This window comes from Schistocerca gregaria, chromosome 3 (genome assembly GCF_023897955.1).
Source record: "Schistocerca gregaria isolate iqSchGreg1 chromosome 3, iqSchGreg1.2, whole genome shotgun sequence".
NCBI classification, from domain to species: Eukaryota; Metazoa; Arthropoda; class Insecta; order Orthoptera; family Acrididae; genus Schistocerca; species Schistocerca gregaria.
This window is the reverse complement of record NC_064922.1, coordinates 663329859-663355225: the sequence shown is the minus strand read 5'-3', so window position 1 is coordinate 663355225 and position 25367 is coordinate 663329859. Positions and strand designations below refer to the sequence as shown.

At 41.8% G+C, this 25367-nt stretch overlaps 1 protein-coding gene across 2 annotated transcripts in view; it reads right to left on the bottom strand.

Moving 5' to 3' along the window:
* Positions 1-24361, bottom strand: part of LOC126356118 (trypsin-2-like) — a 133629-nt gene extending 109268 nt beyond the window's left edge. Inside the window, exons 1-2 of one of the 2 annotated variants that reach the window (XM_050006818.1) lie at positions 23960-24361; positions 13154-13640 (exon numbers count right to left, since the gene is read on the bottom strand). In XM_050006818.1, coding sequence (XP_049862775.1) covers positions 13263-13640; positions 23960-24337 — 756 coding nt within the window. In that variant the 5' untranslated portion in view covers positions 24338-24361 and the 3' untranslated portion in view covers positions 13154-13262. Of the gene's footprint in view, positions 1-13153; positions 13641-23959 lie in introns of those variants that run through there. The other variant, XM_050006819.1, reaches the window with a different exon arrangement.
* Positions 24362-25367: the final 1006 nt, after the last annotated feature.

Genomic DNA, 25367 nt, shown 5'->3' with positions numbered 1-25367 from the left:
AGAAAGTAGACAATGATAGCCAGATTTCTTAAGTAAACTGATCTCTGAGAAGATCATTGTGATATGAGTAACTTTACGACAAAGTTGCAACAATCGTCAGAATACACCAAAAATTTGAACGGCCATTCATTCTTCAAAGAGGCGCTTTCATATGAGGAACGTTCGCATTGGTGTCCGTATGCGACAAGGTAGGATGGAAAACCTCTGAGGAACAAACCAGTTATTTTCCTTCTACATTGATGGAAAAATATTTCAGCACCGAAAAATAATTATTGTAGAGTAATGAAATTTCTGGAATACATTTGTCTAGGTAACATATTTAAGTGATCAACATTGCAAGATCAAAGATTAATGTAGGCGCGAGATAATCCATTGCAAACTTCAAATGCTGGCACATTAATAACCTGTGTAACCGCCAGAATATTGAATGCTAGCATCCAAACGTGCATGCATTGTGCCATACAGGTGGCGGTTGTCAGTTTGGTGGACGTGCCTGTTACGCTTGGTCGGTCAATACAGGGACGGTTAATGCTGGTTGCGGATGACGCTGCAATTGTTAGCGGATGATGTCCGTTGTGTGCTCTATTGGAGACAGACCTGGTGATGGAGCATGCGAGGGCAACATGTCGACACTGTAGTTCATGTAAAATTACAAGAGCATTATGTGGGTTAACGTCGGAAAATGACCCCTGGAATTCTGTTCACGAGTGGCAACAGCAGACAGACGTACAATTTTGCATTCATGTTGCGTGGGATAACTACGAAGTGCTCCTGCTATCTTATGTAATCACACCCCAGACCTTAACTCCAGCACACATAAGGGTTGGTTGTAGGTACTCAACAGCGATTAACAGGAGAACAGGTTTTTTATATCGGAGGCTTACTGCTGAACAATCACTCCGAGCTCGTGAAATTCCCGATCATGGCAAGCATAACTCTACTTTTTCTTCTGACAGCAACAGTGGTAGTTAGATGGTTCCCATGGAACGTACCAAAGACTTTCGTATTCAGATTTTGCCACTTTCTACCTAGAGTCTCGTAGTTTTGCTATGCATTATATTGTACAGAGACACGAAATGACTTTGACAGTAATATGCGTCGATTTAATGCGACTAGAGCAACTACCTTGCCCAGATGGATGTTGTAAAGTACCGTCGGTATCGCCATGTGGTAAGAAGACATCCCAACCTTCTCTTCCCCTCCCTCCTTCCCTCTTCACCATTATCGTTCTCTCTCGTGCCATGTGTTCAGTTATCCCTGTGATCTTTCTGATGTATTTCGAAATGACTACCTCACTGTATCGTCGGCGCGAAAGTAGAATTTGCCTCTAGTGTAACGGCACGTTGACCACCACTTCGTTACTACCTCCTTCGTAGCAACTTTTTAGTGATGACTCACTCTGAGTATTTATCAATGTTCTGCATTCCATTTTCTGCTGTGAATAATTCTGTGGTGTATCAGTACGATGTGAAGGTTGTTGTCGACAACGTGTAACATCCTAATTTCCAATATATGGTCTTTTAAATGATAACCTTCTTCTTTGTATGTTATAACTCCTGTCCATCCCCTTGGTATGTTATTAATCAGTTTGAAACCAGCTTGCAAGTATGGACGAATTAGATAGCCTTCCACAGCAGAGAATGAGATTGAAATTGGAGTCAGTTTCCTCACAGACACACACACCAGGTGGAGGCTCTTTCCTCTCCCTCCCCCTCGCTCCTCCCTAACGAGAGGATCGCACACCAGTAAGATTACGAGCTAGTTTTAGTGTTTCAGAGTGCAGATAAATTATTCCTCCACATTACAAGGCGTTAGTGAACTGTCCAAAATCAGATGCTGTTCATTACCAGAGAACAGCAAATTGACATGGGGACAAGACTCCGAACGGATTCGCAGAGGAGTCAGAAATATTAAACGAATTTATATTTCTTTCCTTGAGATCACATAGGTGTACTTCGGAAAACTGCTGATTTTGGGTAAATGTGCGACAACGTTGTTGATGTTACATTATTTGTAAACGAAGAAAGATATAATCATATCAATCTTTCAGACTTTATTTGTAGATTGTCACAGACAGTGTAGGCTGTTGTGATACGCAAAGAACAAATATTGGACTGAAAGCATAGAAAACTCAAATCCGGTGCTACAACGGTGTAACCAAAAAGGAATTGTCATATATACTGCGTTATTTTAAAATAACTCACTATCGTACACTATATTAGACAAATGATAATTGCTTATCCACTGTGATATTCTGAAATAAGACATTGCAATACATTATATTAAGCAAATCACTATTATTTACCCGCCAAAATATTACTGCAAGTACGCTGGACATGTATACCTGTACTTATGCACAGAACTATAGCATGCACAGCAGTGCAGGAAAAAAATCTTATTTAAATAGGCTAGACAGTAACATACATTTTTTAGCACAAGGCATAAGATGTATGTCTCTATGAAACTCAAGTCCTAGGAAATTTTTAAATATACATATATGAAATTTGAGCATAGTCGTTAACTTCTAACATCATTCAACTGTATTTACAAGCCAAATGTTCAATGATCAGTACACAGTTTGAATCCTTAGAACGAAAAAGTAGACCTTTGGGTAATCATTACTGGGTATCTTATTTTGTACAAGCATTCAGATACGAAAATTATATGAAATTTCACTTTTATTTTTGGTAGGAAAGATAAATCTTTATAGAAAAGAGTACACATCATTTACATCTTCTAACTCATTTTCTATAAGAAAACAAAACAAAAAACACTCTCAGCAGCATCCCACAATTGCAAAATTATATAAATAGATATTATACAATATTTATATAGTAATTATGTGTATAGACAGGTAAAATATTTTGTGGCAAGTTTTAATGATATCAGTATGTGCACCAACAAGAAATACAGAAGATCTGATAAAAAAGATATATTTTTGTGTGGCTTCTTAATTGTCAAATACGTTATTGTAATGGGCATATTTTCAGCACTTCCTTTATCACAAGACAATGTTACACCATTTTATTGTTTGGCTAAAATGTTTGATAGATACACTCCTGGAAATGGAAAAAAGAACACATTGACACCGGTGTGTCAGACCCACCATACTTGCTCCGGACACTGCGAGAGGGCTGTACAAGCAATGATCACAAGCACGGCACAGCGGACACACCAGGAACCGCGGTGTTGGCCGTCGAATGGCGCTAGCTGCGCAGCATTTGTGCACCGCCGCCGTCAGTGTCAGCCAGTTTGCCGTGGCATACGAAGCTCCATCGCAGTCTTTAACACTGGTAGCATGCCGCGACAGCGTGGACGTGAACCGTATGTGCAGTTGATGGACTTTGAGCGAGGGCGTATAGTGGGCATGCGGCAGGCCGGGTGGACGTACCGCCGAATTGCTCCTCACGTGGGGCGTGAGGTCTCCACAGTACATCGATGTTGTCGTCAGTGGTCGGCGGAAGGTGCACGTGCCCGTCGACCTGGGACCGGACCGCAGCGACGCACGGACGCACGCCAAGACCGTAGGATCCTACGCAGTGCCGTAGGGGACCGCACCGCCACTTCCCACAAATTAGGGACACTGTTGTTCCTGGGGTATCGGCGAGGACCATTCGCAACCGTCTCCATGAAGCTGGGCTACGGTCCCGCACACCCTTAGGCCGTCTTCCGCTCACGCCCCAACATCGTGCAGCCCGCCTCCAGTGGTGTCGCGACAGGCGTGAATGGAGGGACGAATGGAGACGTGTCGTCTTCAGCGATGAGAGTCGCTTCTGCCTTGGTGCCAATGATGGTCGTATGCGTGTTTGGCGCCGTGCAGGTGAGCGCCACAATCAGGACTGCATACGACCGAGGCACACAGGGCCAACACCCGGCATCATGGTGTGGGGAGCGATCTCCTACACTGGCCGTACACCTCTGGTGATCGTCGAGGGGACACTGAATAGTGCACAGTACATCCAAACCGTCATCGAACCCATCGTTCTACCATTCCTAGACCGGCAAGGGAACTTGCTGTTCCAACAGGACAATGCACGCCCGCATGTATCCCGTGCCACCCAACGTGCTCTAGAAGGTGTAAGTCAACTACCATGGCCAGCAAGATCTCCGGATCTGTCCCCCATTGAGCATGTTTGGGACTGGATGAAGCGTCGTCTCACGCGGTCTGCACGTCCAGCACGAACGCTGGTCCAACTGAGGCGCCAGGTGGAAATGGCATGGCAAGCCGTTCCACAGGACTACATCCAGCATCTCTACGATCGTCTCCATGGGAGAATAGCAGCGTGCATTGCTGCGAAAGGTGGATATACACTGTACTAGTGCCGATATTGTGCATGCTCTGTTGCCTGTGTCTATGTGCCTGTGGTTCTGTCAGTATGATCATGTGATGTATCTGACTCCAGGAATGTGTCAATAAAATTTCCCCTTCCTGGGACAATGAATTCACGGTGTTCTTATTTCAGTTTCCAGGAGTGTATATTAATTAGTCATTCATTTTTAATTCCTTTTGTTTATTTATAATTGAAAGGTAATATATTATACTAATTTGTTGTATTATTTGTAACTGTGTTTGTAATTAATTCCAGTGTAACATAAAAATTCTTTGGTCTAATAGGAAGTATTACCTTTGTGAAATTTTGCAGAAAGGGAAGGATAAATGAATATGCTTAGTCTAAGTCAGAACCCAGAAGTGTAAAGATGGACTGAAAGAGCTTGTCTTACAGTTACTAAGAAAAATCAGTTATATTTTATAGGAAGAAGGTGTTTTCTTCATAACAACAAGAGGATGATGGAATGTAGTGAAGAGACTTCGAAATACTGAAGTGCAGGGAGTCTAGGCCAGGATTTGGATGTGTATAGACAGACAGGTGTGAAAATAGTGTTAGTCACTGTCGGGCACACAGTTTTAATCTGTCAGGAAGTTTCATATCAGCGCACACTCCGCTGCAGAGTGAAAATCTCATTCTGGAAATTTTCTTTGTGCTAGATATCTGAGGAGATTAAGAAGATCATAGCAGTATTGTACTGCTGTGGTGGACACAGAATAACCATGTGAAGACGAGCAGAACATCGAACCTTCTAGAAAACTATTGCATCAGCATTGTTGCAATAGAACTTCAAGATTTCGAGAAGAGGTCTCATTCTGAAATTCGACGATGAAGAGAAGTCTCAAGATGTGAAGATTTTAGAATGGGAAAGAAAAGCAAGGAACAACATTTTCAAGCCAGGGGATGTATCACGATTCATTGCAGAAATCAATGGGATCAGTACAACAAGGATATCTTGATGCACCAAGAGAATAGGGGTATTTTGTTGTTCCGCTGTGGCAGTGTCATGAATACTACCTGTTTGCTCCCGACTGAGGAGAAACTGTAGGTTACAGCTGTGCTTTGGACGGTTAGAAACTTATTGTGTGTACTGAAATGTGAACCGATTTACAAAAGTTAATCTAATTAGTGTGAAGATGAAAGTGAACGTGATTTGAAAGTGAATGCTGACGAAGGTAGCGATTCACCAGTCAAACATATCATTACGGGGTAATCCATGATTAAAGTTTAAAACTGTACCTACGTGTTCTAAAATTTATCATTGCGCATTCTACAAGAAGATTACACAAGGGAGCAGCAACACAAATCTTGTTTCTGCAATTTTATTTCTTAATTTCTCGTTGACAAGATACTACCCCCCAACGTGTCTTAATAGAGCTATCATCGAAAAACTGTGGTGCACCAGGATAAGAGATTAACCGACCCAGCGACGACAATAGGTGAGACAAGTCAATCCTCTAGCGATTTGTTTACTGCGCCAAGTATTTTTTTTTTTTTTTGCATCACGTGAATACAGCAGTGTAATAGTCTACCATAGTATATTTATAAAATACTAAGAACAGTTAAGTCGAATTCATTAACTAATGAAACTATAAAGTTTGTTTTAAACACTATTTTACTATCACCTTAAAACTGTCTCACGTCTAGAACGGGATATTGAGCCACTTAAGAGGATGGTAAAAACATTGGGACTTGAAACCTTTATTCAACTTGGCCTTAAAAATAACAGTCCCTCAGCAATGGAAGCAAGCTAAAATGAGGATGATCCTGAAACGTGACAAACCAAGACTCAATCCCAACTCGTACAGGTCTAGACAGCAGATCTTGTTCTGATGTTTAGCAGTAAAGCGACAGAACCATTCAACATGGATGATGCAACCGTGTACTAACCTTCTTGAACATTTTATAAACTGTGGAATGCTGGGCCACTCTTTAAAATGTTACGTTTCAACTTCCCACATGCAGTGATGCATTTAATAGTAAGCCTCACCTTTGAAAGGAAAGTAGAAGTCCGAGCTGGCCACCAGCTGTCGACATGTTCCACACCAAATGCATGGATCTCAGGGATCAGTCGCATCTCCACTATTATACACAATCTATGTAGCTGACATTTTTAGACCTGAATGCTGGAATGAAGGTAGAGCCTTATGCACAAACGATGTTGCATACTGCTGTGACACCCCAGCTAGTGACAGAACAAACTAACATATCAAGGACTTTATACAGAAAGTAGAATCGTCACTATAACCAACAACCGACATGTTCGTCCCGAGAGAATCAGCAGTTGTATTGGCATAACAGTTCTTATTTATTCTTACTCTGATGTGAGGTTCTGAACAAGGCGAGTTGCTAACGTAATTATTTAGATCTGGAGATCGCCCAGAGTGATCCAAACATGTCACGTAATTAAAAATGCGCAACTCAGACTGAGGAATAAATGATAATTTGCTTTAAATACTGGAATATTGGCTAAGCAAGTGGAGGATAAGACGTACCCCAACAAAAACCAGTTGACATTGTCCTGACGCCGACACTCACTAATTGAATTTATTTCGACCAACTATTTAACTGACAAAAGCACAAAACAGAAAAAAATACGAAAAGCAGAGACTAGACAACCTAGTACCACTTATGAGATATAGGATGTGAGGCATGGACCCACCAGTGTCATTGTTCAACTACAAAATTTTCGTCGCCCTATACTTTGATGTAGAATGCAAGCATGAATAATGTCACCCAGTCAAACTAAGATCATGTCTACATGCAGGAGGATACTGCAAACATCTGGAGAAGTGGCACACGAGTTCCATACTGCCTCATTTTATGTAACTCTCAACAGAAAGTAAACACAGGTCACAATGAAAGAACAATTCCCTAGATACGGACTCAGCAAATTGGAGCATACTGGATTGACGAAATCTCTCCTTCAGTACATACAATGAAATGAAGGAGAAGATTTCATGACAATAGGAATTATTTATAATACATTAGACTATAGAAAATAATAAGATACAAAAAGCCGTGACACAAGGTAATCAGTCCTAACTGAGGTTTTTTCCTATAGGGATCTTTTTCCTCGGGCATAAGGCAAATGCTGTGAATAGGCAACAAGTATATGAATATCTTCCCCCATTCAACCTGCATCACAAATTTCATCCGAACCAAGTAAGTACAGAATCCATATCTAAAAAGTGCCAACAGAGTACAATAACAACTGGCTGAAATTGGCTCTGCCCTGCTGCAGCCTGCCATCGCCTTCAGAAATGGAGTGAAAGATTTTTTTAAAAAAGCGTTAAATACCACACTGCACAACTTTTGCAGGATATAACACTGTAATTGTTATTTAATTGCTTGTCATTTTAAATACGTGCAGATGTAAGTGAAATCAGATTTCCTCATACTTAGCAATAACCAGATCAGAGCTGTACCACAGAGTGGCACATATCAGACGTACCAAAAAGATCTTTTACACTACAGTTTCCTTTAAGCCTCAAAACTTTATATCAGGAGTGGTCGCAATGAGACTCACGGTAGCTCTTTCTACAGTGTAGTACGGCCCTGGAGGTAAAGTATATAAACAAATAAATAAAGTGTAAAAATGCATTGTTTTGAAATACCTTCTGGTTCAGAGTGTGCTACTGCAGCGTCGCAGGATACCTGTATATGAATCGTTTAATAACATGACGTTATACTTTAAAAATTTCTTTATTACAGAAAGCAAAGCAATAGCAGTGTACTTAGCTACCATTGCCAGTTGCTACAGGAGGCTTTCTGGCATACTTCAGGGTGTTTAAGTGGGTAAGGGCAGTAGTGTAGTGTAGGTGCATTGTCAGTCAGACTATAATCCGTTCATCACAAGAATAAACCTGATGTAAACAAACACAAACACGATGATTGGTCAGAAGGCATAGCACACGTACACTGGTGTTGTTACGCTCTTGGAAGTAGGTCTTGCTTATGTATTAGATATGTTACACACATCAGGAAAAGTTTTGTATCACCCCGGTTCCCAGAACCCCTGAAGATAGACTTTGATTGTGGATATTTTATCACAGACACAGTCCCTTCGACTGTTCAGAGATGTCACTAACCCGCCCAAGGATGTAAACAACCAAGCATTAGTAGGGCCTATTAGACGGAGGGGTTCCCGACAGCCGATCAGTTACAGTTATACCACCAGGAAGGAGGTGCACAGCTCGTGTTGACTGCAGTTCAACCATGCCTAGACGGTCAATATCGCGATTCGATCGCGTCCACATTGTTACTTTGTGTCAGGAAGGGCTCTCAAAAGGGAAGTATCCAGGCGTCTCGGAGTGAACCAAAGCGATGTTGTTCGGACATGGAGGAGATAATAGAGAGAGACAGGAATTGTCGATGACATGCCTCGCTAAGGGTGACCAAGGGCTACTACCGCAGTGGATGACCGCTACCTACGGATTATGGCTCAGAGAAACCCTGACAGCAACGCCACCATGTTGAATAATGATTTTCGTACAGCCACAGGACGTCATGTTACGACTCAAACTATGCGCAATAGGCTGCATGATGCGCAACTTCATCCCCTACGTCCATCTTTGCAACCACGACACCACGTAGCGAGGTACAGATGGGCCCAACAACATGCCGAATGGACCTCTCAGGATCGGCAACACTTTCTGTTCACCAAGGAGTGTCGCATATGCCTTCAACCAGACAATCGTCGGAGACGTGTTTGGAGGCAACCCGGTCAGACTGAACACCTTATACATACTGTCCAGCGAGTGTAGCAAGGTGGAGGTTCCCTGCTGTTTTTGGGTGGCATTATGTGGCGCCGACGTACGCCGCTGGTGGTCATGGAAGGCGCCGTAACGGCTGTACGATACGTGAATGCCATACTCCGACCAATAGTGCAACCATATCGGCAGCATATTGGCGAGGCATTCGTCTTCATGGACGACAAATCGCGCCCCCATCGTGCACATCTTGTAAATGACTTCCTTCAGGATAACGACATCGCTCGACTAGAGTGGCCAGCATGTTTTCCAGACATGAACACTATCGAACATGTCTGGGATAGAGTGAAAAGGGCTGTTCACGGACGAAGTGACCCACTAACCACTCTGAGGGATATACGCCAAATCACCGTTGAGGAGTGGGACAAACTGGACCAACAGTGGCTTGAATAACTTGCCGATAATATGCAACGACGATAACAGGCATACATCAATGTCAGAGGACGTGCTGTTGGGTATTAGAGGTACCGGTGTGTACAGCAATTTGGACAACCACTGCTGAAGGTCTCGCTGTATGGTGGTACAACATGCAATGTGTGGTTGTCATGGGCAATAAAAAGGGCGGAAATAATGTTTATGTTCATCTCTACTCCAGTTTTCTGCACAGGTTCGGGAACTCTCGGAACCGAGGTGATGAAAAACTTTTTTGATGTGTGTGATACTAAGTTAAATGAAACTTAAATATATTCAAATGTATTAACATCCATCAACGTTTTCTTAATCACACTTTAGCTACGTAGCTTTTTTTTTTCAAAAATCGTGTACAGTCACAGCCTCTGCAGCGTTGTGCTCTGATTGCCGCGCTGTTAATGCACAGTATGAAAATGGCTTAGGCTGCTTTCTGTTCCGTAGTGTAACATGTCCATAATTAGGTTATTCTTAACGTTTTCCATGAACTTACGGCCGGCCGAGCGGTTCTAGGCGCTACAGTCTGGAACCGGGCTACCGCTTCGGTCTCAGGTTCGAATCCTGCCTCGGGCGTGGATGTGAGTGATGTCCTTAGGTTAGTTAGGTTTAAGAATTTCTAAATTCTAGGGACTAGTGACCTAAGATGTTAAGTCCCGTAGTGCTCAGAGCCATTTGAACCATTTTAACTATAAATTTACGGAGATAATCGTCTTTGAAGTTGTTTTAGCTGCAATATAGCAGGTCATCAACTGGAAGCAGTTAATTCCATAAATTATCTGGGAGTAGGCATTGGGGATGATTTAAAATGGAATGATCGTATAAAGTTGATTGTCGGTAGAGCAGATGCCAGACTGAGGTTCATTGGAAGAATCCTAAGGAAATGCAATCCGAAAACAAAGGAAGTAGGTTACAGTACATTTGTTCGTCCACTGCTTGAATACTGCTCACCAGTGTGGGATCCGTACCGGATAGGGTTGATAGAAGAGATAGAGAAGATCCAACAGAGAGCAGCGCGCTTCGTTACAGGAACATTTAGTAATCGCGAAAGCGTTACGGAGATGATAGATACTCTAGTGGAAGACTTTGCAGGAGAGACGCTCTGTAGCTCGGTACGGGCTTTTGTTAAAGTTTCGAGAACATGCCTTCACCGAGGAGTCAAGCAGTATATCTCGCGAAGAGACCATGAGGATAAAATCAGAGAGATTAGAGCCCACACAGAGGCATAGCGACAATCTTTCTTTCCACGAACAATACGAGACTGGAATAGAAGGAAGAACCGATAGAGGTACTGAAAGTACCCTCCGTCATACACCGTCAGGTGGCTTGCGGAGTATGGATGTAGATGTAGATGTATGTATTACAGTCGATGAAAGTACCCGCACTGAACGTTTAGCGCAGTCTGTAGCATTGCGAAATATGACATACTCTGTTATCTGTGAGTTGGTTCAAATCTCCCCAGTATTGTTTTATTCTCACGTTCAGTTTCAAATACCTACATCTATAATTATAAAACTCATCATAATTTTTATAAGTAATGCACATCTTCTTGTTTCTAATTACATATTGGACGTGAAATTCCTGTTTCCATTTCAAATACAAATTCTTCATTATAGATGTTTTATAAAAGACTGTTCATAAAAGTTGTTCCAATTTTTAAAAAATAACAATTTAATCTTTAAGGCAAAACTAAAAAACCAAATCCTCTTTATTTGGACTATGTCCATCGTTTTCTACCACAAGGTAGATAAGTATCTTAAAAACACGAAAAACAATCATTTTCACACTATCGAGCACATCGAGCACATCATACAAATGCTGCATTTTTACATTTACTACTGAACCATTACAACAAGGACTCAACAGAACTGATCTGGAGCTAAGCTGCAAGACTTTGCCCGAGAAGTGCCAAGACTGTTGAGCTGCCAAACGTAGTGGAACTAACGCACGCAGGTTTTTCACACGTCACTGCAGAACGCTGGCAGGATATAGAACGGCTCGTCGTAGAAGACGAAGAGAAAATGCTGCGACCGGTTGTCTTCGTGGATTCCGTTGTTGATAAGGCTCGTTATCAACGTAGCAGGCGACACTTCCATAACTGAAATGTATTTCGCGGGTTCGGATAAGGAAGGAGCTAAGAGATTACCAGACGATGATATTTAACTAGACGGTGTAATACATCACTGCTCTCTTACGTTACACACAGCTTATGCAGAAAAATTACCCTGTGATTCAATCAGGAATTTTCATCATTCTTGGTTTTAATTACAATAGTATGTTAGCTAAAAACGACAACATGTAGCGATTTTCGTCTAGTCGTCTAAGGAGCGTATTATGCGAGGTTTGCAGTGTATTGTTTCATTCTGTTTAAAAACTAAATGACATTCGAAACTGTATTGCTCCTCTGCTCGTCCCTTTTTACGTGTGAACTGCAGCTGGCCACGTCACTGCAGGCTAGCTGTACTAGCTGACCGGCGAGTGCTGTCCAAGTTAAATGTGCCGGTAAACCTGTTGTCCCGAGTCTGTTGGCGGTAAAGCCGTGTTCGGACAGTCTTTGATAACGGACCTTGACGTTCTAGAGTATTGTGTGTATGAGGAGAAATTCGCTTCAGGTGAGAAAACGCATATACATGCGTATTTTAAAGCGTCAAATATATATTTATTGTCCGACATTCAGACGAAGTTGGAATGGATACTTGGTCTTATTGTCGGTGTATTTGATGTTCAGTCACGTAGGAGTATGAAAACGGCATTGATTTATATAACTAAATATGATCCTGAGCCGTTTACAAATTGCAATGAGCCTGATATGTCACTTAATGTTCGTTTGCGAAGGTGGGCCAAACATACGAAGAAGTTCGATTATACTGATCCGTTTTTGGTTAGTCATTGTTGGCGTGCAAAGTTTATTGAAAAGTATTGGGAAGCTTCTCAACAGAATTGCAAGGAACGTCGCGAGTTATCCCCCATTGTGATTTGTTGTATTCCGGGTGGGCTAAAGAAGTCGATGTGCGCGTAACGCACAACACAAAACTTATTACCCTTATTATCGAACTTGGCAATACTCGAGACAGCTTGGCTGCAGTCCCACGTGAAACGGAAATCCAGTGAGGTTCCAAAAAATGGTTCAAATGGCTCTGAGCACTATGGGACTTAACTTCTGAGGTCATCAGTCCCCTAGAACTTAGAACCACTTAAACCTAACTAACCTAAGGACATTACATCCATGCCCGAGGCAGGATTCGATCCTGCGACCGTAGAGGCCGTGCGGTTCCAGACTGTAGCGCCTAGAACCTCTCGGCCACCACAGCCGGCGTGAGGTTCCAGCAAACGCGGAAGAGTACATAGTGCAATGTTTATATTAGGTTCATTCTTATGATGAACGCATTATAGTCAGAACCTTATGATATCATAATAGTAACTGTTAAACACAAAACATACCGAAGATTTAAAGTACGCTTATATGGCTGTTGATGTCTTTGTGATAATATAGAATAATTACTTTTTTCACATCTATGAATAAAAATATATTTTGTTACCTAGTTTGGTTCCAACTCCATAAATAATGCGAACGGGAAAAAGGATATCAAACGCCGTTTACGTTTCACTGGGTGTTATAAAACCAACTTTGTATGTTCTTTGCAGTCTTTTATTACTGTTTAATTTGCGTAATATTATTTACATTCGTCTCAAGCTGAAGTAGTATAAACAAGACGATAGCGTGTCACAACTGGAAAAAGCGTAGCAGCTGCAGGCTCTAGACGCCGGTGGTGTCATTGATCCACTGCCTGATTTCGGAGTTGGCGATGTTGGCGTAGACGCTGGGCCAGCCGGGAAGGGCACAGCCGTTGCCCCAGGAGGAGATAACCCCCACCAGCACGCCATCCAACACCATGGGGCCCCCGTAGTCGGGGCCACAGCGGTCTCGGCCGCCGCCCGGCCACCAGGCGCAGATCTTGCGGACGCTCACCTTGCCCAGCCCGTCGTAAGCGGCGCTGCAGTTGTCCCGGTCCACGATGTAGAGCTGCACCATCTGCAGCTGGTCCGCCAGGTACCCGCCGTTCCAGACCGTGCCCCAGCCAGTTATGGTCACCAGCGTGCCGGCCTCAGGCTCCACAGTCGTCAGCGGAATGGGCTGCTCAGACACAGCAAGCAAAAAGAGGAGTCATCACAGACTACGCCCAAAGCTAACTAGAGAATGTGTTAGTTGGTTCAAATGGTTCAGATGGCTCTGAGCACCATGCGACTAACTTCTGGGGTCGTCAGTCGCCTAGAACTTAGAACTAATTAGCGCCTAGAACCGCACGGCCACTACGGTCGGCAATGTGTTGGTAACTGTGCCGTCCAAGCCTCAGAAATATGGCCAGACACTGACCTTAGATTTGACTTTCGTCACCAAATTAAATGTAATATTAGGACGTTATAGAAACAATGGACAACTGTATGTAAAAGAGTATCTTCAGAAAGAAAACAAAATTTACAAAGTATCCAGAATATGTGAGAAACCAAGAATACTTTCAAAATACACTGACAGTAGCAAATCGGAACACCAAAAAATATTTGATGTAGTGTAATGAAATTCTGGGAATACATTTGTCTAGGTAATATATTTAAGTGATTATGGTTCAAATGGCTCTGAGCACTATGGGACTTTACTCTTGAGGTCATCAGTCCCCTAGACTTAGAACTACTTAAACGTAACTAACCTAAGGACATCACACACACCCATGCCCGAGGCAGGTATCGAACCTGCGACCGTAGCGGTCGCGCGGTTCCAGACTGTAGGGCCTAGAACCGCTCGGCCACCGAGCCGGCTTTGAGTGATTATCATCGCAAGATCATGGGCTGATGTCAGTGTGAAATAAGTCATTACAAATGTGAAATACTGGTACATTAATAACACGTGTAACCACCAGAATGCCGAATGCAAGCACACAGACATTCATGCATTGTGCCAATGATGTTTGGTTTGTGGAGCGCTCAACTGTGCAGTTACCAGCGCTCATACAATTTCCCAATCTTCGCCCAGCCCAATCTCGCCACTTTCATGAATGATGATGAAATGATGAGGACAACACAAACACCCAGTCATCTCGAGGCAGGTTAAAATTCCTGACCCGGGAAGCGAGAACGCGACCGCACGAGCTGCGGACATTCATACATTGTGTTGTACAGCTGCTGGGCATCACTTTGTGGGAAGCAATTCCACGCTTGTTGCACTTGGTACAGGGACGGTTAATGCTGTTTCTCAGTGACGCTGGAGTTGTCGTCCGATGATGACCCATTTATGCTCGACTGGGGACAGATCTGATGACCGGGCAGGCCAAGGCAACATATCGACACTGTGTAGATCATGTTAGGTTACAACAGTGGTATGTGGGAGAGCATTATCCTGTTGGAAAACAGCGCCTGGAATGCTGTTAATGCATGGTATCACAACAGGTCGAATCACCAGACTGACGTACAGTTTGGAACCAGAGTTCTTGGGATAACTACGAGAGTGCTTCTGCTGTCACATGAAATCACACCACAGATCATAACTCCAGGTGTATGTCCAGTGTGTCCAGCACACAAACAGGTTGGTTGCAGGCCGTCAGCTGGCCCTCTTCTAACCAACACTCGGTCATCACTGGCACCGAGGCCGAAGCTGCACCCTACCCTCCAATGAGCTCGTGTTGGACACCACTGAAGTTTGCAAACGGCAATGGTTTGGGGTCAGCGTAATGCACGCTACGAGGTGTCTGGTCGGAGCTGTCCTTGAAGTAACCGATTTGTATCAGTTCGCTGTGTCACTATGGTGCCAGCTGCTGCTGAAATGGCTCTGCAGATGCAGAACGATGCGCCAGAACCTATGCCGAATACGACGGTCTTCCTTCTCTGTAGTGCCATGACCGTCCGGAGCCTGATGTTCTTGCGACACTTCCGGTGCCAGCAGTCATGTACAGTGGCTACATCCCTGACAGGTCTTTCAGCAACATCACAGAAGGAACATCGAGCTTTTCGTAGCCCTATTACACGAGCTCGTTGAAACCCAGTGAGGTTTGTCTCCTTGAAGACTTTCTTGACTCACATCAACTCGTCACGTCGAATCTCAAAGGCAACTAACGCTCACAACCGTTGCCCTTTAAAGGAAACCTGATTTGCATCCTCATTGTGGCGCTACTAGTGTACTCTCATGCAGCTGGCGCGAAATTTGAATAAACACACAGACATCATCTTTTAGATGTATAAACACGCCTATTAACTTGCATTTATGTTGCTCAACACCTTCTTAATGTTAGGATTTTTCTTTCTTTTTTGTCTTTTGTGTAGAAAGAGTTCCGCAACATTTCAAGGGATGTATCTTTTAAATTCAGACTGTAGAATATGATTGCCTTGTAGTGGACGACTGTTACTGCACACACAGACATATCTATGACTTTCTGCCTTGCTGCAGTTAAGTATCGCAGGTCAAATACTGTCTGCGGCTGAAATGCGTGAGTGCGACGGGTATGTGGCAACGAGTTTTGTGAAGTGCTCCAGACAGAGTAGCACAAGCTGTTATAAAAACATTAGCATTAATTTAGTTACATCAATACAGCAACTGTGACTCACTTGAAGAGGCTCAAGTGATGTAAATGTATTAAATATCTCTTCAATGCTGTGACACTACCGAAATAATATCGGTCAAATTCTCCATTTCTACACACACGGTACCAGTAGCTGCAGTATCAATAACTTATTAATACTGGCACTATGTATGTAGCTATTGAAACGTATTTCTTCGTCGCCATACAAGCTTCGTTTTAATCAGTTGGAACACCATCAGTGGTAGCCTGTTTCTCGCTCGCAATATTGATGTGACGTTTTAGTGCAATTCTCACCAGATTTTTCTTGTCACCAGTGAAATGCATAAAAGATAAAAGAAACTGGGAGAATTAATGAAAGGCGAACTATGAAACCCAATCACTATGCCAATGAAATCTACTGGTAAGGCATTATTTTTCGGCCGGCCAGTAAACAATCGACGGACGCGGGGTGGATGGGAGCTAGGAAAAGGACTGTTTCCCCAACTCTATAACTCATCCTTCTCAGGAATTTTTCTCAGCTGCTTGCTGTATGCATATCACCCTCTCAAACTATGGATCTCTCTGTGCTTGCGAAGCTTGTTCACATTCGGTTCGGATAATTGGAGCACTGGTATCGCCAAACACTTCTGTGGAATTTGCTTTGCAATTGGTCACATGAAATGACGTCAGACGGCTTCCGCGCTGAGTACGGGGGTGAACAGAACTCGTCGGGCCGAATCAGTGTACTGTGGATTTTCCTCAGAGCTTGTCGCAGGTAGTGGTGTGCAGTTAGCAACTCCTGCTCGCAGTACTGGTAATCTGTGCTAGTCAGAATATGCTATGTAGTTGTTGAAAGCAGAGTCCAACTAAATTTGGATCTGAATTGATTTCATAAGTTTTAGTCTGATCTGAATTTACGTTTCTGAAACCAATGTCACCTCACAGTATGCATGCTTTCAACTTGTTAGTTTCCACAACTCGTGATGTATTACTTCAAATGACTAAGAAGTAAAATTGACTTAAAGTCATCATCTGTGCTCACGTACGAGTTTCGTAACGCTCCTAATTCATTGTTTTTCTTGTGATCGTAATGTTACAAATTAGATAAGCATTCCGAGATAGTTGCTCTGTTTCGTCTGCGCCAGTCTCGCGTGAAGGCGCATCTAACGCAAAGAGCTTTGCCTACTCTCGTAACCATTTCGTTTATCTTCTCAGACGTATAACATTTGCGTGAGCACCTTCATCGCCAGACATGACAACTCTCGTCCTTTACTAAAGAGAAATACCAACAATGAGAATCTTTTTGCTACCCCGCTGAGCTCAGAACGAAAATTTGTGCCGTAGCTGAAGAAGTGGCGACTAACTGGTTGGAGCAGTTTAAGCAAGAAATCGAATTTAGGTTGAATATCTGCCTAATTACCAACAGAAGTCACATTAAACCTTAAAAAAAACATGATTTCTATTGTTGCAGTACGACACCAGAATATGCACTGCGAGTCATATTAAACATATTGCTACAAGCTATGGTGCCTGCAGTGTGTTTTACTGGTTAGCGTCACTAGTTGGTACGCTTTGGTCGCAGGTCCAAACACACCCATCAAAGATTTATAGAAAAGGAGCTTGAAATACAAAATAAAGGCAAGTCCGCCGTCCTGACTGTATACCAGGCAGGTTCCTTTCACATTATGCTAATTCAACAGCCCCATATTTAGCAAACATATACAACCAACCGGTTGTCGAAAGGTCCGTACCTAAAGATTCGAAAGTTGCGCAAGCTCCACCAATACCCAATAAAAAAATAGGAGTAATCTGCTAAATTACATACCCATATCATTAAAGTTGATTTGCAGTAGGATTGTGGAACATATAATGTGTTCGAACATTATGAGTTATCCTGAAGAAACGATTTATTGACAAACAGCCAACACGGATTCAGAAAATATCGTTCTTATGAAACACAACTAGATCTTTATTTTCACAAGTAATGAGTGCTATTGACAAGGCTTTTGATACGATACCTCGCAAGCGACTTCTAATCAAATTGGGTACCTATGGACTATAGTCTCAGCTGTGCAACTGCATTCGTGATTTCCTATCAGAAAGGTCACAGTTCGTAGTAACTGATGGAAAGTCATCAACTAAAACAGAAGTAATATCTGGTGTTCCCCAAGGAGGTGTTCTACTCCCGCTGCTGTTTCTGATCTACATGCACGATTTAGGAGACAATCTGAGTAGAACTCGTAGATTGTTTGCACGTGATGTTATTATTTACCTTCTTATAAAGACATCAAACCTTTAAAACAAATCGTAAAAAATATTTAGACAAGATATCTGTATGATGAGAAAAATAGTAGTTGACTAGTAATGATGAAACGTTTGAAGTCATCCACATGAGTACCAAAAGGAATCCTCTAAATTTCGATTACATGATAAATCACATCAATTTAAAGGCTGTAAAGGATTGCAATCACGAACACAGTGGAACATCATATAGCGAGCATAAATCGGTCCAGAATCTTACTCGTAGTGCGAAACACTCGTTAAGCGAAGCAATCTGTTACTTATAAATTAATGTAAAATACGACAATGCGTTCCATGCAGAAAAGTACTAAAAGTTTTATCTTTTTCGTGACATTTATTCAAATTATATATACACCTATTATGTATTTTATTATTCACGACACATAACTAATTCCTTTTTACTAGGAAAATATCTATAGACATTTCTTTCTGCCGACGCTTCTATACCAGGCAGAAAAGAGACACAGAATTATCGTGAAATAAATTTGTATCGCTCCTAGCCTTTGCTTTGTTGGGGTAATTCCTGGGATTTCAGCATTTCTCTCACTACAAGAGAAGATTGATGCTTTGCTATTACCGTCTCAACCTCTTTCACCTAACCCTCTGCAGAACTCCTCTCCACAAAAACTCCTGCTAAGAAACACACTGCAACTCCACAAGCTCTTTGGTGGTCATTTCTTGTCTGTGATCTTCCATAGACTCATCGATATCATTGTTATCCACTTCTAGTTAAATGTTCATGGCCAAAGATAAAATTTCGTTGACTATAGGCTCCACAGGCACTGACACAAATGCCTCAAAACATTCGACAACGCACTCCGGCCAAAGCTTCTGGGGATGTGAGGGGTGGAGCCGAGGACACATACAAGGAAGCTTTCTTGAAAATGTGTCTTTCTATAGGTATGACGGTATGAAAATAGCTTCATCACTAAACAGTCTTAATGGAATTACTCCGCGATCTCCAATTAGGCAACGCCAAATTCCAAACTCCTGCCTTCATCTTCTTCACGAAGGATTTTAATCCACTGTAAATAATTACAGCGGTTGTGCGTACGTAATGTGCGACATATTCTTGTGCATGGAACATCGATAAGTGCACGAACTGTACGTGTTTTTGTTGAAAGACTTTATTCTACAAATTCAATTATGTGTTCTACTTCATCCAAACTCTGTTTATTTGTTCGAACAGACGTGATATTACTGCCGCGGGTTTTTTGGAAAAACGAGTAAACTGAATCTGGTACTGTGCGAATTGGAAATCGCCAGCCGTGTTCCCTACAAGTATTGCCGTTACAAAACACGTACACGAAATACCATACCGGCATACTCAGAAACTGTAAGTACATGTGGCATGCTTAAACGATACAGGAGAACGGCCTAACAAATCAGAATAATAGTTTAAAAATTCAATTATTTAAACTCAAGCCAACTTCGCAACTTCAAGAATAAACAAAAATGACAATCGATAAATAAACCCATGGCAACTAGTGCGCCAACACCGCAATGAATACATATCTCTCCAACCAGCTGTAATTCTTTTACCATTAAAAATTGGACCCATGTTAAATGGAATGATTAATTCGAATTAGTATACACTGCCGGCCATCTCCTAAAATATTTACTATTTCTCCTGAAACATGGTCTGAGGAATCAGCGAGATTCTGTGCAATTAGCAGATGCAGTAGATAAAGTGGAGAATTTGGCTTGGCCACAGCCTAAGTACTGTAACTGACGAAGAAATTCTTTTACTCTTATCATTGTACATACTTTCTTGATCGGAAGACTCTGTGGGAGTTTGAAAACAAAGCAAGGCAGCCATGTCAAGTTGTAGCGTTGCGTTTGTTGGTGGCGCAGGCGATAAAATAAAGAATGTGAAAGGTAAGATGTTTGCTATGGAAGTGCAGTGCCCCACGGTTTAAAGTCTTCATGCAAGCCTATTACAATTACTGCATGTATTCTTCAAAGACTGAAACAAACTAAGGCTAGAGCCTCTGAAAGATTATATCTGTGTGTCACAGTTCGTAGGAATATGAACGGAACGATCACTTAAGCTCAATGCTGTCAGTATACAAATAAGACTGCTTACAAATCATTTCTGCATCCAATCTTAGATCAATGCTTAATTGTGTGAGACCTGCATCAAATTGGGCTACCAGGGAATACTGAACGTAAACAAAGGAGAAAGGCACAAGTGCTCACAAATTGGCTGGCTGACTGGAGAGCCTCAGCGAAATCTTTAAAGAAAGAAAAAGAAACAGAACCTGAATATCGAGCAAGTCACCTTGTGAAAGTAACTACAAATTTCAAGAACAGTATCAAGTGAAGTATATGGAGATATTCTTCAAATCTCTACATATCGGCCATGTTGCGACGTGTAGGCAAGAATAGAATAATTACATCACACTCATGGACATTTAAGAAATAATTCTTCTCACACCCTATATTCTACTTGAAGGGGAAATAATAGCAAAATGGGTACCCTCTGCCATATACTTAAGTGTTTCACAAAGTGTGTATGAATGTGTATGAATCTGTAAATGTTTTTTATGTTCTCCACTTTCCATCACAGCGCAGAGTTTTGCGGATCTATATGAAAGTTGTATACGAAACATGTTAGAGTAGAAATACTTTTTATTCCGTAGATCCAAAGTGAAAAAAATCGACAAATTCCAAGTTAAATGGTTCACACGGGCGTGGAACAAGAAAAAACAAGACTGCAACATATTTCCATTTGTGAGGTAATAAAACTGTTCACAGAACACGTTTATGCATAATACATTAATGAGCATGTGATAGTTCTTAACACTGTTGTAGCTGTGAATCAACAAAATAACACTTCTTTACAATAATGACGTTACTGCACTGGAGATGTGCAGAGATCTGATTTTACTAACACCCACACTGTTTGATATTATTAATAATATACACATCTTTTGGTACTACTAGAAAAGTCGTCACTGCACTAGAAGGAATTAGTTCCTAATGAATTCTTCAAACGTTTTCAAACCTTTACATGATATGGTCGTTACCAAGTTAATGAAAATATGCAGTTTCCATAATGGACACTTGATTTTATCAATTGAGCCATTGATTGGAAAAGAGACATATTAATTACAATAAATTGCTTTAAGGAATAAATATATTGGGAAGCAACAGTTATTATTCACATCACCTTGAAAAGAACTCTGCAAGACATTCTTGAGTTCACAACAATTGACAGAAAACTGAATGAGAGTAAGCAAAGTATATCGGCTTTTTTAATTTTTTGTGTCATCTGGATGTACATATCACTGAATATAGAGATTTGTTTTGGGGCTTAAGGGATTTCTGTGATATGCTCTTTCCATCTAAATTTATTATGTTACTAGCAGCTTCGAGCAGCTGCAGTTGCATGTCAGTATTTTTGTCACAATGAGTGATGGTGAGTAAATAAGCTGTTGTTCACACAATAATGTCAGCTGTCTGCCTGGTCCGATGAGTATAGCTAGTGACTTTCGCCTCTTCCCCCCCCCCCCCCCGCCCCCACTTTAGCCCTCACCCATCTCCCCAATGCCCACTCCCCCCACCCCCACAAAAAAAACCTTGTCAAAGATTTTTTGTTGGTGTAATAGGGAACTTTGTCAAATGTCGTCCAATATTAGATCAAATTTAGGGCCTCTCTGTAGATTTGATCAAAGAAGTCGCTTGTCTTCTGTTCAGTGCAATGTGATATTTTACCACATGGAGCGCTAGCATCGCTGTAGCGTTCTGTCGTCTGTAGTGTTTTTATAAACATTGCCGATAAATACTATTGGTGTGTGCCGACAACTACAAAATCAATAGAGATGTATGAAACTGATGAGGCGCTTTACAGCGTGAGGCACCCTGAATACAAAAATAGATTAAGAAGATTGGAGACCTGACCTGACTGAATCTAACCTAACCTAACCCCCTCCTGTAGCAAGGAATCAGTGTTACAATGAGTCTGTCTTCTGCAGATGTAGCAGTTCTTAAGTGAATATTGTGCGTTGTGATATGATGATGCACTTCACTGAGCACATACAGAAATGTATGATCATCAATTCTTAAGTGATTGGTGTATGACTTGACATCCTCCACTATAAGTACCAAGTTCTGTTGAATGCTTTTATTGTGTCGTCGTAAAACCCACGGCTTCACCCAGGGATGTTTCCTTTTTTTTCTTCTGCTTCTCTTCTGCATGTGCACACTGTGTAATTGTGGTACATGCAACTGCTACAGTTAATAACAAGTTGTTGTTATCAGCCATCTTGAACTTTGACGAACAATATGATGACAGTGTAATACCCCTTCTAGCGGTACGTCTTTGTCAAATATATTTGACGAAATATTTGATCACATCTTTGATCAAATCTTTGACAAAGAAATTTGATAGTGTAACACCGGCCTAAGTGAAGGGGGCAGGAGCGTGCATCTGTGCATCGTGCTACTGAAGTAACTACGCATCATACAACACGGATATTATGCAGCAAATTTAATAATGTTAACACAGTTGCACACATGTTGAATCCCCTACTTCACACTCTTTGGGGAAGATTTTCTTTCTTTACTTTATAAAGTAGCCTATTTTCTTACCCATGGTTCGAACTACCCCCTTACCAAATTTCATCGAAATCATTTCAACAGTTTAGTCTTGAAAATATAAGGAATAGAGTTACTTGGGCGTTTAATAATACTAGTATGGACTGGATTAAACATATTGAGGATTGTAGGAGCATGGTATTCACTATCTTGAATCCTTTTGCATAACATGCATCAATCAATCAAAGCGTTTTCACAAATACGATCTAGTTCAAACGTCAAAGAGTAAAAGCCGTTTTGAAAGAGTAAATATGTTTTCCTATGGCAAGTTATATTCTTCAAATGAGATAAAACTTTAAATTACGATATCTTGATTGTGCTGAAATAAAGTCTGTGTGCTCCCTCATGCTTCACCCAAGTACCTGTGAACACACCTCGAAAATTTCTCTAGTAGTTTGAGAGACTAGTGTGTTCAAACAGACAAATCGATGCGAGGGGTCTAGACAAACTTCCAACCACGATAGCTTTTTCTCGTGATCCGATTTATTGAAATAAATCATATACGTTGCCGCAAGCTGCGCTCAAGTTTCCTGTGAAAGATCTACGAAAATCTGTCTAGTAGTTTTGGAAGTTAGCGTGTCGAAACAAAACAGACAGACGCGACGTTTCTAAAAATGTGTGTGAGATCTTATGGGACTTACCTGCTAAGGTCACCAGTCCCTAAGCTTACACACTACTTAACCTAAATTATCCTCAAGACCAACACACACACCCATGCCCCAGGGAGTACTCGAACCTCCGCCGGGACCAGTCGCACAGTCCATGACTGCAGCGCTTGAGACCGCTCGGCTAATCCCACGCGGCGCGACATTTCTACAGTGTCGTCATTAGTATAGACATAGATTGTAAGCCCTTGAATTTAACTTTGTCATCTTTTTCTATCTATTTGTCATCGCAGTTTACACAAGTACTTGGGAGTAAACCACTTAGAAGTTCTAAAGTGCATGTACTGTGCTTTTCAAAGTTTGGTGAAAAGGCAATGGCTAACAAACATTTATTAATTTACCTGAATTTTCTCATTGAAGGTGAAGGTGCCCAGAATCTGCGCTGCTCCGATGTCGTAGTCCATGGAGGTGGAGCTGTAGTGGCTGTTGTGGGCGGTTTTGGTGACGTTGTAGATGATCCCATCGCTCTCTCGGATGGACGTTCCGACGCGTACGAAGTAGTAGGAGGGGTCGAACTTCTGTACGCACTCTGCACAGGTCAGGACCCAAGTCTCACTGATGATGATGCCGCCGCACTTGTGTTGGTACTCGAACTGAATCGACGCCATCCACGGGTAGTCCTCGATGTCGACGCCGGTGCCATTCACTATCCGTGGAGCGCTCTGCACAGTTATCCAACAAGAGGCCACTGTTAATGCACACACTACGATCTTCCACATGTTTGTGTCTACAGTTAGATATTTATGGAGTCCAACTGAGAGACTTCGGCGACTCTGTGAAGAGCCTGTATATAAAGTTGCTGATTAGATTAAAGTAACACTTCAATTAATCGGTTCAACTATTCTGATAAGAAGACGAGTGTTTCCATTAAAAACACTACGTGCTTTCTTCTGATAAGTGATCTGTTATTTACATTGGCAGAAAATATATAGGGTGAACTAATAAAATTTCGTAAATTGTTCAGTGATATTTTATGACTATTTTAGAACTATGACCAGTTGTGGGTCGTTAATGAGTAATAATGCAATTATGATAATGGAATGTAGTCGAATTATGTCGGGTGATGCTGAGGGCATTAGACTAGGAAATGGGACACTTAAAGTAGCAAAGGAGTTTTGCTGTTTGGGGAGCAAAATAACTGATGATGGTCGAAGTAGAGAGGATATAAAATGTAGACTGGCAATGGCAAGGAAAGCATTTCAAAAGAAGAAAAATTTGTTAACATCGAGTATAGATTTAAATGCCAGGAAGTCGTTTCTGAAAGTTTTTGTATGGAGTGTAGCCATGTATGGAAGTGAAACATGGACGATAAGTAGTTTGGACACGAAAAGAATAGAAGCTTTCGAAATGTGGTGTTACAGACGAATGCTGAAGATTAGATGGGTAGATCACATAACTAATGAGGAGGTATTGAATAGAATTGGAGAGAAGAGGAGCTTGTGGCACAACTTGACTAGAAGAAGGGATCGGTTGGTAGAACATGTTCTGAGACATCGAGGGATCACCAATTTAGTATTGGAAGGCAGCGTGGAGGGTAAAAATCGTAGAGGGAGACCAAGAGATGAATACACTAAACACATTCAGAAGAATGTAGGCTGCAGTAGGTACTGGGAGATGAAGAAGCTTGTACAGGATAGAGTAGCATGGAGAGCTGCATCAAACCAGTCTCAGGACTGAAGATCACAACAACAACAACATGATTACTTCGGTTTATTACCGCAGTTAAGTTTGTTTCTGTGGAAGTAATGA